This window comes from Schistocerca cancellata, chromosome 2, assembly GCF_023864275.1.
Source record: "Schistocerca cancellata isolate TAMUIC-IGC-003103 chromosome 2, iqSchCanc2.1, whole genome shotgun sequence".
Taxonomy (NCBI): domain Eukaryota; kingdom Metazoa; phylum Arthropoda; class Insecta; order Orthoptera; family Acrididae; genus Schistocerca; species Schistocerca cancellata.
In genome coordinates, this window is record NC_064627.1 from 287350050 (window position 1) to 287367304 (window position 17255).

Sequence of the window (17255 nt, forward strand, 5' to 3'; positions counted from 1 at the left end):
TGCCAATGGAGATATCATCATGACACTTTTCCAATTACAGACCACATGTCCTGTGGATGCACATTACGTGTCTTTAATGCAGTGGTTTCCATTGCCTTCTGCATCCTCATGCCGTTCATCATTGCTGATTCTTCTGCCTTTAGGGGTAGTTTCCCAGCCCTAGGACAAGAGAGTGCCTTGAACCACTGTCCGTTCCTTCGCCCTCTTTGACAAGGCCGTTGGCTGAATAAGGGTGACTTTTTATGCCGGAAGTCTTCAGCATAAGAATGTCTTGTTTCATAATGACTATAATTTCATGCATGTAATCAGTCAAAGTATCCACATGTGCTCTGGGCAACATACTGTAATTTCCATTCCTGATTTTCTACAGACTTCCTTCTAAAAATCAATCAGATAATATTATTTATTTTTGGAAAATTATGAGAATTATAATATTGTCTAACAAGTTTTATCTCGGGGTCTGCATTTTGCTCTCTCCTCGTGTATTTGCAAATTCTTCTAATAGTTTTTTCTTCCTTCAATCCTTGCATATAGAATATTTTTATCAAATCCCTTTCTGTTTCTTGGATGATACCCCTTCTCCCTTCTGATAAATGGGACAGTGCATCAGCTATAATATTATCCTTTTCTTTTATGTGTATTACCTCTGCGTCAAATTGTTGCAACCACATGGTCAAACTTGTCAACCTGTACTGCTTCAATCTGTACTACTGCAAAATACTCAAAGCTCTGTGATCAGTATAAACAATTGTTTTGTATCCTAATAAGTATCCCTCAGATTTCTGAAAACTAAATATAACAGTTAATGCTTTTAGCCCTGAAACGCCATAATTTTTCTTGTGAGAATGCAACATTTGACTGGTAAAGGCTATGTATGGTCCTATGTTAATTGTGTTTTCTGTTTTGACAAGTTGAAAAACTTCTACCCTCGTCCCACAATAATTAGCATGAGTACTCCTACAGAACAGCAAAGAAAGTCTGGATGATACAGCATTTTACTATTAACCAATTGATCTTTTAATTTTTGAAAAGTTTCTGTACATTCATCTGTCCAATTCCAAACTACATTTTTCTTTAATAAATTCCCTAAACGTGGGTGACTAAATGACTGATCACATACAAACTTATAGTAGAAACCAAACTAGCTCGACATGGCTTTCAGTTCGTTTTTATTCCTATGAGATGGAAAATCTTGTATAACCTTTAATTTCTTGGGGTCTGGATGGATTCCCGTTTCATTCATTATCTGTCCCATGCAATCTCCTTTTTAACCAGCTCTGATTTGGATACATTTAATTTCATGGCCCCCTTTTTGAATAGCCATAAAACTTCATCTATTTAGCTACAGTGCTCAAACCAGCTTGAATTTGCAATAAGTATGTCATCTACATCAACAGTTATTCTATTTAGTGATTCATTACACATCACCTGGTCCATAGCCCTGACAAATATACAAACTGATACGTTCAGTACAAAAGTCACCACACAATAATGATAACACTTACTGTCATTTAGGAAAGCAGTGCAAGTCCTGATTCCTTAGACAACAAATACTTCATTACCCATAATTGACATCAAAAGAAGTTAAAAATTTTGGACAATGGAATTTTTGTAGAATTTCATGTATATTAGCAGGCCTATCATTTTCTCTTAACACAATTTCATTTAGTCTTTTGGCATTCAGTACTAGTCTCACACCCCCATTCTTTTTGCCAACTACTACTGAAGGGTTTTTGTATCTGCTATCAGATCCTTCTATAATTCCCCATGAAATCATTGTTTTCTGTTTCCCTTTTAACTGTCTCTTTTCTTGAAAATGGTATTGCATAAGGTTTCTTTAAAAAAAAAGGGTTTGTGATCTTTAAATTTTAATTTACACTCAAAGTTTTTTTTACTAATTCAGGTTTTTCAGAGATTACATAATTATTTTGCATTAATGTTTTAGCTAAATAATCCTTTTGTTCTACTGTTAAACCATCAATGTGTTCTACTTTTTCCCTGATAAGTTCAATAGTCTTCTCTTCCTCTCTTATTATTTCCACTATCCACAGCAAGAAACCTTAGAAGAAAATCTCCTTCTACATGTTTCACGTTATCCACTTTACGAGGCAAATTTATTTGAATTGTATTACCACTATAATCAAAAGAAAATTTTACAGCAACAAAATCAATTTTGACATTCCATCTGCACAAAAACCCACTTCTGAAAAGTACATATTACCTTTCGTCGGCCATTTCTGTGGTTAACATTACCTCTTCTTTAATGTTCTTTGACATTTTTCCAGTCGCACCAATAATACGAATCCTAGAAACCATCATGGCAACCACTCCCCTTTGTTTTTTTATAGAACCCAAAAATGCTTGAGATATTGTGTTTAATTCACTCCCCCTGTCCAAAAGGCACTTAACTACTACTTCTTCTACCTTAGGCATAACCAAAGGATTACATATTTCATTGTTATTCTCTGAAATTTCTGGTTCATACACCAAGCCTATTTATTTTTCTTCTGGAAAAACTGTCACCTGGATGACCAAAGTTGTTTTCAGCTGAAGTCAAGTGACACATAGCAGGATCCTTCTCACTATCTACTACATATGTACTCGTCTCTTCATTAAATCCCAATTTTTCAGAATTACTCTCTCTTTAGTAATTAAATTACTTTAATTTCATAATAAACAAATTCAATTACTTCTTCCTCATCATCACTACTTTACGATTCATCATTCACCTCATCTTCTGAACTGCTACTGGTATCACTATCATTATCATTCAACATTTGGTTAACCAACTGATCATTTTCTTCATTATTATTAGACCACAAAGCCAGACACTTCAAAAGTTGGTGCTCCTTGTATGGACTTACCTTCTGGTATCTCCTCTTGATTGCCATTGTTTTCAATTTGTAACAGTGGAACTGTATTTTCATTTTCAACTTAACCTGTTAGATAGGGTTGATATTGTCCTTTTTTTAATTCCACTACTTTTTGGTGCATAACCAGTGTTATATTTGAAATTCTATTGCTCATTGCAACCCTTTTCCCAAGTTTGACCCTTAACTGGTGCAAATCTTAGTTTCCCTGACCCTGATTTGTATGACCATTTCTCCTTCCATTCCAGTTACCCGATTTTCTATATCTGTCCTTACTTCTTCTGTTACTGTTACTTCTCCAGTTATCCCAGTGATTATTTTGGTCATCTGATCTACTGATCCTATTCATTTGGTAATAATTGCTACTCCCATTTTCCCTTGATGAAGTGGGTTCATATTCCCCAAAATTAGTTTAGCTTTTTCTACTCTTCCCATATAAGTTAAAAATCATTTAAATTTTCTCTAAGGGCAGACAAGAGTAATTCTCTCACTCTTTGGAGCAATTTGTTTTCTAACCCCAAGATAAATGATTCACTACCCAAATCCTGATCAATATATTTGAGTTTGTTTATTTAAACTGACTAAACAATTTTATTGTGCCTCTCTTGTGGTCATATTTGTCTCTACCCCAAAGATGTTCTGTTGTTCTAGTTTGGACCAATATTCTTTTAGGAAGACCTTTCTGAATTCTTCCCAAGAACCACATTCACTTGCTACTTCTGCTGCTCAACCATAAGTATCCCCTTTCATAAAAACATCTACAAAAGACATTTTTTCTCTTTCATTCCATCTGTTGGGTAAATCATCAAATTTTCTAATAAAGTCCATTAGGTGTACATTGCCACAAGGTTCAAAATTGTTACATTTCTTACAAATAATGAAAGATGAAACATCTGGCACGGAGTAATTGTTTCAACCAACACTGTGGTTCACCTTATTTTTAAGTTCAGTAGATTTTGAATTCATGATTTCATTAACCCCCAACAGACTGTCCTTAATTATAGAAATACATTTATTTTCTACTTTACTTTCCAGATTTGGAATTGAATTTTTCCCTGTTTTGTCTCTTCTAACTGTGCTTTCAAATCATCTTTATTTTTGTCACCATAAGTTTTGTTATCCTCATGAACTTCCTGATAGTTAGCATTTACTGCTTCCAACCCATCCCTACATATTGTTACATTTTCCTAACTAGCTTTAAATGATTGGCTACTTCCTCCAATTTAGAATCTGTTTCTATATAAGCCTCACTCAACTGGTTCTCACAATTACTTTCTACTTCAACAATTCTTTGGTCAAATTTTGTTAAATTTTCATTTACAACCCCCAGCTCTTTCTTTATATTGCCAATATCCCAGTTTATTTCACCCATGTTTGAATATTTTCTCGTTTTAGTTTATTTATTTTTTTGTTTAAATTACTAAGCAAAGCTATTACCATTGCCATACTATTATCCATACCACCATTTTGTTCTGTTTTAACTTTAAAACAGTTGGTCACTGACAAGTTCTTGCTTGACATTACAGTGATGTATCAGTTCATAGCTACTTTCAGCACATACTTTTTTCCCATTAGTGGGTGAAGCCCTTGTCATTTGAACTTCTTCCATTATCTACCTCAGTATCATTTAAAATTTCAATATTAATGAGAAAATTAGGTACAACCGTTACACTATTATACCGATTCCTTTACATCAACAGTTTTCTTACCACTAACGCTCTTCTTCATATCATTTTTATAGAGTTAAATCGCATGCTGAATTAAACAGTGGTATTTAAATACAGCTACCTGATGAGTTCAGCAATGCTACCTCCAGAACTTTTTGGTACTATCTGGTAACATCTGCTTTGCCACCTGCTACAGCATGTCAAACATGGAATTGGTCCAGTTTTCAAGATGCCTGCCCTTTCAGCTGCTCCAGTATTCAGCATTCCCTCTCCTATAGATTGGTCAAGTTATTCATAATTTCCATGATTTTATTCTGTTGTTCTGCCTCACTGTCCAGCTCCAGTTATCTTTCAAAATAGTCAGTTTGTTCCAAAAACTTTTTACCTGTCATTGTACCTTTCACTCAGTCATGTTCTTGTTCTTTACATAAGTGTACACTCCGGTAAAAGTCACTTGAATGTTTCATAAGTTCCCACCTAAAGTGCTTTACCAAAGTTTCCTTGCGCAGTAAGTTGTTAATGTGGACTTCTGATAATATGCCACTAAAAGTCACTTTGTTACAGTATATTCTCACAGTCGCTTGTTCATAAACACTATCAGTATTTTTTTTAATGCTCTTCACTTCATCTAAAAGAAGCATATGTAAACACCACTTGTGCCACTTTCTATTAAAAGTCACTTCTACACACTGTTCTTACTACAAACAAACACTGTATCAGGTCTGATATTGTTCCTCAAATGGGGCAACAGATCTAAGGATCCAAGGGGGCCTCTGTAGATTAATGTTGTCTCTCAGTAGTTGTGCCACCGGTCCTTTAAATGAAAATGTTCTTGAAAGGATGTGCATTGGTGGAATAGAGGGTTGTGTAGTGCTGGAATGAGAACAGGGAGGGGGCCAAATGGGTAAGGACAATGACTAATGAAGGTTGAGACCAGGAGTGTTATAGGAATGTAGGATATATTACAGGGAGATTTCACAACTGCGCATTTCAGAAAAGCTGGTGTTGGTGAGAAGGATCCAGATGGCACAGGCTGTGAAGCAGTTGTTGAAATGAAGGACATCATTTTTTGCAGCTGCTCAGGAAGAGGATGGTCAAGATGTTTCTTGGCTACAGTTTGTCTGTGGTCATTCATACAGACAGACAGCTTGTGGTTGTCATGCCCTCATAGAATGCAGCACAGAGGTTGCAGCTTAGCTTGTAGATCACATGGCTGGTTTGACAGGTAGCCCTGCCTTTGATGGGATAAGTGACATTTGTGACAGGACTGGAGTAGCTGGTGATGGGTGGATGTATGGGACAGGTCTCACATCTAGGTCTATTACAGAGATATGAGCCTCTCAGCTATCTCCCTGTAACAGACCTCCAAATATTATGAACATAATATGTGGAGGAAATGTATCAGTATCTCATTGACAAGGTAAACAATTTTTGGAAATTGGTTCAAATGGCTCTGAGCACTATGGGACTTAACATCTGAGGTCGTCAGCCCCCTAGAACTTAGAACTACTTAAACCTAAGTAACCTAAGGACATCACACACATCCATGCCCGAGGCAGGATTCGAACCTGTGACCGTAGCAGTCGCGCGTTTCCAGACTGAAGCGCCTAGAATCGCTCAGCCACTGTGGCCGGCCAATTTTTGGAAAAAATTTTGTACTGAGAAAAGTATGTTTCAAGTTTATAAATAAAGAAGTGAAATCAGATACTACAGGATTTGAAAATAAACTGTACGATTCAATTTTTGCTATAGATTAGCATTTCTAACAGTTTTTAAAAATCATTTATAAATAATTTGAATTTATGACTTCAACAAAAGGAATGCAATAGTTCTGATATGTTTGCTGCAAATGGATTCCAGTGTAACATACATTGTTTAAATAGAAACTAAATAAGAATAATCGTTTTTATTTCTCAAGTTATACTATGCATTGAAACAAGAATACAAGGAACTAAAATTTTCAAGATTTACTTCCATTATTGATGAAGCCTCCAAAAGTTTCATAGTCATTTTAAAGATTTTAAATCTCTTGAAGTGGATGTCATTTTCTTTGATAATGCAATGAAGATTAGTCTTCAAAGCATTTGGAAAATTGACCTTCAAGAAGATATGTGGAATTAAAAAATATCCATTCATACTATCCAGAACTGTAAGAAAAGCTGAAATTTTGTAAGTCGTGCTATAAAATCGTTACCCGTAACTTGATGACTTCAGTCTTAAAATAAAATCATCTTTTGGACCAACATATATATGTGAAAGTACATTAAACCTATTCAGCATGCAGTAGTGAACAATGAATTATTGGTACATCAACTTTGCTTCACTACAACACAAACTGAAGTTGATACGCAGATTTTGTCAAGACCAAGTCAAAAAAATCTAGCCTATATATTTAAGTATCCCATTAATGTAAGTAAACCTTGCCACATATAATGAAATTCAAATCAAAGTTTTAATAATTTATGTATTGATACATTTACATATAGGGCTCATGATTCACAATAATCAACAGTTGGCCTTGCAATTGGCTGGTGTGGCAGTGACAAGGCCATGCCAGCAGTGCATGAGTCTGAAGGGAAGCGCTCACTGGAGGGGCATGGCTCACGAACCACACTTTGCCAGACTTGTTCCAAACTCGCACTCATGATCAGAAGGCCATCAGCAACAAATGATCTGTATAAAGTATAGAGAACGTCCTCTTCATAGAAAGGTGCTGCCAATGAAGACAGCCACTGCTGAACACCATTTTTTGCGTCGTCATTGCTATCAAAGTGATTTCCTCCAAATTGTGCTTCAAGTTCAAGAACAAATGGCAGGCAGAAGGTGTGAGATCATGGCCATATAGCAGGTGATCAAACTGCTCTCAACCAAGTTACTGAATAAGGTTTTGAGAGACACCAGTAGAATGTGAGCATGTGTTGTCATGAACCAACACAATGACTTGCTTGAGCATTCTACGCCTTATATTTTGATTTTGCTCCAAAGTTTTCTCATTGTTTCACAGTATCGTACCACACTGATGGTTTCACATCTGAGAAGGAGCTCAACAAGCAGAATGCAAGAAATGGTCTTGAGCAGTGGCTGTCTTCCGGGGCAGCATTCTCTATGACGAGGGCATAGAAAAGCCGGTTTGTCGCTATGACAAATGGTTGAGCAATTGTGGCAACTATGTAAAAAAAAAAAAAGATCAAGAAATGCTCTTTGTTGTAGAAATAAATTTTGGTTTGAAGAAAAAAATGTTTCATGAGGATCTCTCTCTCTCTCTCTCTCTCTCTCTCTCTCTCTGCCTCTCCCTCCCCCTTTTTTTTCCTCTCAAAACTACTTACTTTCTGGACAGACCTCGTAGATAATTAGGATCATGTAACTTATTGACTGTATGTTTGAGTGAAGGCTCATTACACGACATAAGCTTCGTACATTACCCTGCCTCTGTTTATTATATTGTCATTATCACATTATACTTTTATTAATTCCATTTAAAACCACAGCCTATGCAACAGTACTTAATCAGACTTAGGCAACTGAAAATGAACAAAGACAAGCTTATTACACAAACCATGTGAAGCTGCCATTTGACACACATTCTCCTTCTGTCAACACCTGACACATTCTTGCAAACAATGGTCCATCACACCCACTTCTAAGTTTCTTGGGCTACTGTGACATCAGCCAATCCACTTTATTAATATTTTCCCTTTATGTAAATATAGATTCTTACATCTGTTCCTCCAGTGGAGATGCTTACATTACAGCATTTGAAATAATTTTCTATCCCAGTTAACTCTTACACAATATGTTTTCCTGAGGGACCATTTTCCTTTCCTGAGCTGCACAGCCTGGAACAGGTCCTCCTGTTCACCACCAAGGTGTCGAATATTTAGTTGTTACTCCTTGTATATTCTTACACCAGCCTTCCAGAGTTCCCAAAGCCTGGTTCTGAACCCCCACAATAATGCCTGCCAGTTTTGGATGCTCCATCACCACACCACATGGCAATGGCTCCTCATAGTCATCACCCATTACTGTCAGTTCTGACTATAGCACACAGTCAAATCTTATCTCGAGCTTGGACCATGATGAGATTTTTGTTATCTTAATTAACTCTTGTAATTCCATGACTTTAGGAACTTTGAATGAGTGAGATCAGTGAGAGTACATATCACTGCAATGTCTCATGTTGACCAACAGGGCTAGATTGGGTAACCTATTTTATGAAGAATATTTCAAAATTCCCTATATTCAGTGAGAAAACTAAGAGTATACTGGAGCCCCCTATGTTTCAGTTATTACCAAATGGAATAGAAAGAAACCATAATATGTGGTTCAATCGGAAGTACACCCTCTAACGTGCAGATTTGCAGAATGTAAACGAAGATGTAGATTTAAATTTTCAGATGCATGTGCACAAGTACACCCTCTAACATGCAGATTTGCAGAATGTAAACGTAGATGTAGATTTAAATTTTCAGATGCATGTGCACATCTTCTTCTTGATGTAGAAGACAACAGTCATTTGAGATTTAAATTATGTTTTCTGCAATGGCTCATCTGAAGATGACTGGCAGGTGTCTAATTGAAATTTCGCGGAGTGAAGTTTACGATGGTTGGCTGCAATCCTGAAATCTCTTCGAATGCAACAGTCATATTACAATCAAGTATTCTTTTTTAGCAGCCAATGATATGTTGCAGTGGTGCAGAGTGAATGTTTTGTTTTCTGTGTGACTGATCCTACATTGCATATCTTTGAGGTTACAATGCAGTAGTGTTAAAACACTACATATCAAACAGTTTTGCCTCAACTCTGTGTCATAGTGTCTGATTGCATGATTAATGAGATAGTGTTGCCATACAAATAGCACTATGTGATGATGCACAGTGGTAGGGCCCTGGATGACCCTGAACTCATACTCGGGAGGACAATTCAAATCTCCATCCAGCCATCCCACCATTTAGGTTTCCTGTGATGTCCCTAAATTGTTTAGAATGAATACAGCCATGGTTACATGAAAGGGCACAGCTGATTTCCTTCCCCAATTTGAGTGTGTGCTCCATCTCTGATGATTTGTCATTCATGGAACATTAAACACTAATCTTGCTTCCTCAACACAAACACTTGTTAGTAAAAATGTGTTGTGATATGTGAACATAAGTGATTATGTATAGGTCAAGAAAACTGTGGACTTTGAATTACAGGTAGGACAATGACCTACCTTTGCTTGAGTAACACTACGCCAACTTGTCTGGCACAGAAGGGGCAGGGGAGGGAGGGGGGGGGGGGGGTAGCCTGACTGATGCGCTTGGCAGGTTGTATAGTTCTGAACTACTGCTTGACATTGTCATCCATGTGTGGTCAGTAGACATAGCAGTAAGCCAGCTGCTTCACCCAGGTGGACCCCAAATACAACTGGTTGAGTGGCTGCAACACCCGTTGTTGCAGGGATTTTGGTGCCACAACTGGGCTGTTTTCACCTTTGTGCATTACTAGCAAGATATCCTGATGAAGATGAAGTTTATGTCATTGCATGAAGGTGCTGGTGTTGGTGTGGTAAAGTCATCCCATATGTTCAAACTGGAAGATCCACTGCGGAAGTTGGTAATGACTGAATGCTACTGCCGCATCTCTAGAACTGGTTGATAAATCTTCTAAGAATTGCTCTGTGTGGGTGTACATTTGGAAACAGACTGTTTCCTGCCAGTTGAAGTCCAGGTCCACTTAAAGATCCAGGGGAAGTTGAGACAAGGTAGACAGTCAGTACTATGTAGAGTGCTGATAGTTTGATAAACACATGGCTCACTGATGCAGGCATTCTTGGAACTTAAGATGCAGCATTCTTGGAACTTAAGATGCAGCCTAAACAGTGGTAATAATGGTTTATGATGTGTAGTTAGATGGAACTTTTGCATTTAAAGAGAAAGAAAAAAGAAAGAAAGAAAGAAAAAGGAATTTGTGTATGCCAAAAATGATAGTCAGCACCTCTTTCCCAATTCGTGAGCAACATTCCTACCCAGATTTAATATTTTGGACACAAACACTAGATTGTACAGCACCACTGGCAAGCTTATGAGGCAGGATGGCCTCAGTGCCATGCAGTGAAGCACCTGTAGCCAGAATTAACAGTGAGACTGTTAGATCGGAAACAGGGTGCAGACTGAAGACATGATTTCAGTGTCTGAGTAACTTTGTTATGTTTGACTGAAAGTTGTACCTGGTCTAACAGTGGAAACTCATGATGTCCGTACATCCATTTTTGTTTGCACATTGTCAAATGGCAGAGCACAAATGCTGAAATAGCAGACTGATTTATCATTGAGACTGTGCACCAGTACCAAAAAGAAACATCACTGGCATTTTCTGTAATTCTGTATTTAACAGTATCTTTCTGGATGCTTCCACATGGTCAGTGTCTGTAATATTAATCACGGTGGGCAAAGGACATTGTCTGATACTTATCACATCTTGACATAACTTTGCAATCTTTCCTTTGTGAAACCAACTGCAGCATTTTGCTTCATAATGAAAACTTTGTGGAATGGATGCAATGTAAAAGTCTGGACAACTCAGGAACAACTGAAACCCCCATCTCAATATAATACATGTTGATGTAGAACACAATGGGGCTCAAAGTCTGCCTCTGTGTAGGACATGCTTATTGCATTAGAATCTGACATGGTAGTCTTTTACACTGATGTGTTTTTGCCAGAGCTATAGTGGAGATTTTGGAATCAGAAGAAAACACCTGCTGTGCAACCTGTGCGACTTCAAAAGCACATGTAGTGTTTAACAATTTTGTTTGAGAGGGGTGGAACTGTCATAAACTCTGTGTACAAAAATCTTTATCGCAAGCTAAACAGGTTACTTACCACATCTCTGATTAAACTTTCAGCGTAGGCACCAAAGTATAACTTCACTCCAGCTATCACAAATGCAGGCCTAGTATATTTGCACAACAGTAAGAGCAGTTGGATTCGATAACCTGAATAGTCCATAAATATAGTATTGTCATCTAGGAAAGCATCAGTTAAGATCAGAACATAACATTGACTGACTCACAGAGGATGGAGTCATTTTTTGCCACTTGGGCTTGAACTGGCTAGCTCACTGGTCTCATGCGATTGACCAGTTGGAGATGCTGTTTTCTGTGAAGGTAGTGCCCTCGCTGTGTGTAGATGTAATAACACTTGTCGATAATTCCATATTTTAACTCAATGCATCCAGCAGGATTACAAGACCTATCAAACTAGATTGATAGAATACACCAAGAATGTACAACGAAGGACAGTAGGCATGTTTGACTCATTGAGTGTGTAATAAAAATATGAAGAAATTCAAATGGGCAGCCACTCAAAGAAAGATACTTAAAATCTCATAGGAATGTATTTAAGATACTACAATAACCATTTTTCAGATTGGAATTTATGATATTTCTTCAACAGTCCTATCTATTGGTCCTGGAGAGATTGTAAAGATAATTTTTTTAATAACAAGTAGCACTGTGAATTATAAGCAGTCATTCTTTCCACAATCTACATCTGAATTAAATAAGAAGGAAATTAAATATATGTTGCAATAAATATGCCATCTGCTATTTGTATTGCAGTGATTTTCAGGGTGTAGTTATTATCAGCATCAATTATGTAACACACAGAGCACAGTGAGGCATGTAAAACAGATCATCATGTCGAAAATATCAAGAGATACCATTTGGAGTCTAAAAAAATATTCTGCGCATGAGAAAATTCAAAGAGGACTGTTTAATTTTATATTACTGATGCTCTAGTTAATATCTGTGTGTGGCATAAATTTACTGACAAATTGTCACCATACGGCTCTGCCCGCCTATTACACCTGTACACTGATGAGCTAAAACATAATGACCACCTCCTGACAGCTTGTTTGTCCATCTTTGGAACAAAATCCATCACTATTTCTGCATATTAAGGTTATGTTAGTTTGTCAGTAGGGTTGTGGAGGTTTTGGCATTAGATGTCAATGCACAGGTCATGTAATTTGTGTAAATAACATGCCGCTGATTTGTGTACACAGTGATGGTGCGTGACAGTGATCCAGATGGGTTCCATAAGATTTACAACAGGCGATTTTGGTCATTGAGACATCAGTGTGAGTAAACTATAATGCACCTCAAACCATTGAAGCATGGTTCTGGCTCCGAGACACTGACAGTTAAACTGCTTAAAGATGTAATCGCTATCGGGGAAGACATCAAGCATAAAGGGATGCAGGTGGTTGACAGCTGTCAGTATATCGTTAATTACTACCACAGGTTCCATCCAAGCACAGGAGAATGTCTCCCATGGCATCATACTGGTCCCATCAGCCTGGGTCTGAGGCACACTGCAGGTTTTGAGCCGCTGTTCAGCTCGATTTCGGAATTTGTGGAGGTGACCATCGACGTAGACTACCAAAAATATGATTCACCTGAAGAGCCAACACATTTCTATTGATCGATGCTCAAATCCCAATGGTCTCTTGTCCATTGCAATCATAATGATAATGTCATTGAGTCAGAATGTGAGCACGTAGGGATGGTCTACTGCAGAGCTCCATGTTCAACAATCTACAACAAACGGTGTGCTCCAAAACGCTTGTGCTTGCACCAGCATTGTGCTTTTTGAGCAGAGATGCCATAGATCACCATCTATCCTACTTTACATAGCAGACAAGCCTCTGAACCCCATATTCTGTGAAGAGTTATGGACTTCCAACCAATTAGCGCCTAGTTGCAGTTTCATAGTGCTACTTCTTTCTGTAGATGCTCATAACAGTAGCACACAAGCATCTGACCAGCTTCACCATTTTTGAGATATTCGTTCACAGGCTGTATGTAATAATTATCTGGCCTTTGTCAAAGTCGCTCACCACGATGGATTTCCCCCCATCTTCGCTAAGGTGATCCCCATCCATATCTATTAAACAATTTTGTTACCAAGTCACGTGCCTGCAATGCCACCAGGCGGCATCCAACAACATGGTGGGCAGTGGTCATAATGCTGTGTCTCATCAGTGTACATTTGCTATGTGTGGATATTTTGTGCTAATTGATAACTCTTATGTTACTATCAACTATTTGGTTCATGTTTTTGATTCAGGATATTCTTTTGTCATTTCCTGTTATTGACAGATAATTAAGACAACTGGTTTACATGTGATGTAAACAAATATTTCTATGAAGATGGATTGTAATAAATACGTAGTGACAATTGAAAATTTGTGCCAGGATCAATTCTGTATTTCACACTTATCGAGAAAAGTTGCCTTAGCTATTAGGGTACCTGAGTGCAGTTCGTGGCCTGGCTCAAGCTTCCACTATCACTAATACTTCCATCTATTTTCAAACACTACCAACATATACTAGAAATGTAAATTTTTTGCTAGTGAAGCATTTCTCAGATGGCAGGAAAGATTGGATAATTGTAGGGTGTGAGGCTATAATATCTTGAACCATTTTGCATATGACTGCATCTAATTGTAATCATAAATAACTTGTGTGACATACATAAACAATTATTTTCTTTTACTTTTTGCTATTTTAAATTTTCTATATAAATTTGAATGTATTTTCTCAGACAGTGATATTGTTGCAGAAAGACACAATTTCCATCAATCACAACTGGGTTAATGGCTGCAACATCAAAACAATGTGGTTGTCATTGAAGAATCATTTGGCTGCTGTGAAAAAGGAAATAGAAGATTGCAAGGAAATGGAGGAATGGAATAGCCACTGTCAAATAATGCTTAGAGCTTCTTTTGGGTTAGACTATGAAGAATTTTATAGGTTTTTATTACATATTAGCAAGAAAAGAATTGAGTCTCTTCATGGAAAGGATGATTTAATAGTTTATGGAAATTGGAGAATTGGCAGAAATCATATTGTTTTTGATTTGCTTAAGATAAATGAAGTTTTGAACCTCTTCCTCTCTGACACTGACTGTGAAATTGCACTGAAGGAACTGGATGTACAGAAACCAAAAGACCTGTTGTCTGAAATAAATTCAGTGGTATAAATTCAGCTGAGGGAAAGCAGATGGTGCCATAGTGACAGTTTCAATACTGCAACATGGTTCATAACATTGTTTTGCAGAGGAGTCTGAAGTACTGAACACATGGAAAAGATCAACTGGGAAACATACCAAAGACAGTGATAATAGACACACACACACACACACACACACACACACACAGAGAGAGAGAGAGAGAGAGAGAGAGAGAGAGAGAGAGAGAGAGAGAGACTCACTCACCCTAGCTTCACTCACCCTAACTTCACCCATCCTGCATTCACACCCTCTTCTCCATATGCTCCCTCGTTCTCTATTCTATCACCTCCTCCATACTTTTGTGTGCTGCCCACATACTCTCTTCCAGCCATCAGCCACCCTTGTCTAATACACTGCCCTGCTCCCCTCCTCCTTTCTCCTCATCCCATACAATCCTCTCACAGCAGGAAAACTGCAGTACTGGTTTACTTACATCATTAGCAACTATCAGCTTTGTAATGATAGTCTTAGCAGGTCACATGAAATTTCACACAGAGAGACTTGCCAAAGCCTCATCACTCAGTTACAGAGTACTGCATAGAAACAATGACTGGAGCTCCTAATTTAATACTTCAGCAGCAAAAACCAGTTTCATGTACTATCATCATCTTCCACTTTATCGTGGTTATGAAAGTAATAGTACAGCATTTATACTCTTTCTTTCATGATTATATGCAAATTCATGACAGTCTGTTGTAAAAACAAAACAGGATTGAAACTGTTGATGTATTTGTCTCATAATATATCTGCAAGGTATGTACATGAAAACCGAGCAAGGTGGTGTGGTTATTAGCACACTGGGCTTGCATTTCATAGGATCTGACTGTCCTGGTACAGGTTTTCTGTGATGTCCATAAAACACTCCAGGCAAATGGCGGGATGGTTCCTTTGAAAGAACACAGTTGATTTCCTCTCCCATCTTTGAAACATTCTGAGCTTGTGCTCTGTCTCTGATGACCTCGGCATCGACAGGATGGTAAACCCTAATCTTCCTTCCTTCCTTTTACAAGAAAATTGTAATATAAAATGGAGAAAGACTAAGAACTTTCCTAAACAGTACTTTTGAGTTTGATACACAGACCAACCTAATTATTACAAGTTCAATGTAGCAGAGTAACAGCATGTACTGTTTAACTTATGTACAGTAATTGTGACAGATCTCAAATTCTCTCCAAATAGCTTTGAACAATGTGTTAATAAAAATGAAAACAGTTTACTCTGAAAATCATAAACAGTATACGTGTTGTTCAATCGATGTAATAAAGGTTGTGGACAGGCACGACAAAGTGCTGGTAGGCAGAACAGTTTGTACATTTATATTAATTTGCAATTTTGCTTTCATAGAAATGCCTGTCTCCATCTGATCATTCAATTAGCACCTTTTCTCACTATTAGGAATTACCTCATGCACCGTGCTTGTCAAATGTGCTGAATACAGCAGGATAGTAATGCTGATTCATTTTACTGTAGACAAACCACAGCATAGATTATGCATAAGAAGACAATTCACAAACAAATACAAAACATAAAATAACAAATGCAATCAAATGTCATAGTTTCAATTAGTAAATAAGATAATTAGTTGCTCTTTGTCATTTCAGTATTTATATACTGTTTGATGAATTGTCCCTGCAATATTCAGCTGCTGTCCCCCCACTCCCTCCCCCTCCCCCTTTCCTTTTGAACTTTCATAGTATTTTAAGGACTGGTTATTCAATAATATATCTTCAGTAGGAGACTAATAACAGATTCACGAAACACACTTGAGAATGTCTTCCAAATTGCTGCTTATATCTCAAACTATCTTATTTTCCGACACACACACACACACACACACACACACACACACACACACACACACTACTCCAGCCAGTTAACCACAAGATGGCAGATTTCGTAGTCAGTGTTTCTCTAAAAGAGCAGGTGCGATAATCTTGTCTAACAATACCAAGACATTATTTGTAAAATAAAATTAACAAACTAATTGTGTAGACACACATTTTAAGAGCAAAATTGTATTTTTTTATGACAAAATTGTCAAAGATGCTCACAGTGAAATTGTATATACTTTCTCAAAGACTTTACAGAATGCAAAGTAAAGACAATAAGACAATGTTTTGTTGTATTTTTTCTGCCCAAACCATGATAAAATGCCGTAAAACATAAATATCCTTCATCTCATAACTGCATAACAGCCTTATGACTTAATGACTTATTTTTGTCAAACAAATTTATTTGCAACCCCCACAGTACGACCCAAGAAAAATGTCCCACACCACAACAAGGAATGGAATGCAAAATAGAGTTTGTATACTGAGAGATCCCAAACTTTACCACTATGTGTTAATAAAAATGAAAACAGTTGATGCTGAAAATCATAAACAGCATTCTTGTTGTTCAATCGATGTAATAAGGGTAGTGGACATTTTGTTTATTCCACATTCATTCACCCAGGGATTTTACATGACTGTTTTCCGGTATCTGTCATGCAGTACTAATGTTTTAAATGAGTGAAGAGCATCATTACTTTTCTAGATTTAATGCATCACATAGGTTTCTAAGGGGATATCAGAGTTGAGTTACTCACAAAAAAATGTTCCTGAAACTTCCTGCAGATTAAAACTATATGCAGGACCAGGACTCAACCTTAGAACTGTCGCATTTT

General features: G+C 37.3%; 1 protein-coding gene across 1 annotated transcript in view; it reads left to right on the top strand.

The window, feature by feature from the left end:
- LOC126161637 (2-oxoglutarate and iron-dependent oxygenase JMJD4) overlaps positions 1–16237 on the top strand; it is a 146546-nt gene extending 130309 nt beyond the window's left edge. Inside the window, exon 5 of the mRNA XM_049917600.1 lies at positions 14141–16237. Coding sequence (XP_049773557.1) covers positions 14141–14560 — 420 coding nt within the window. The 3' untranslated portion in view covers positions 14561–16237. The remainder of the gene's footprint in view (positions 1–14140) is intronic.
- Positions 16238–17255: the final 1018 nt, after the last annotated feature.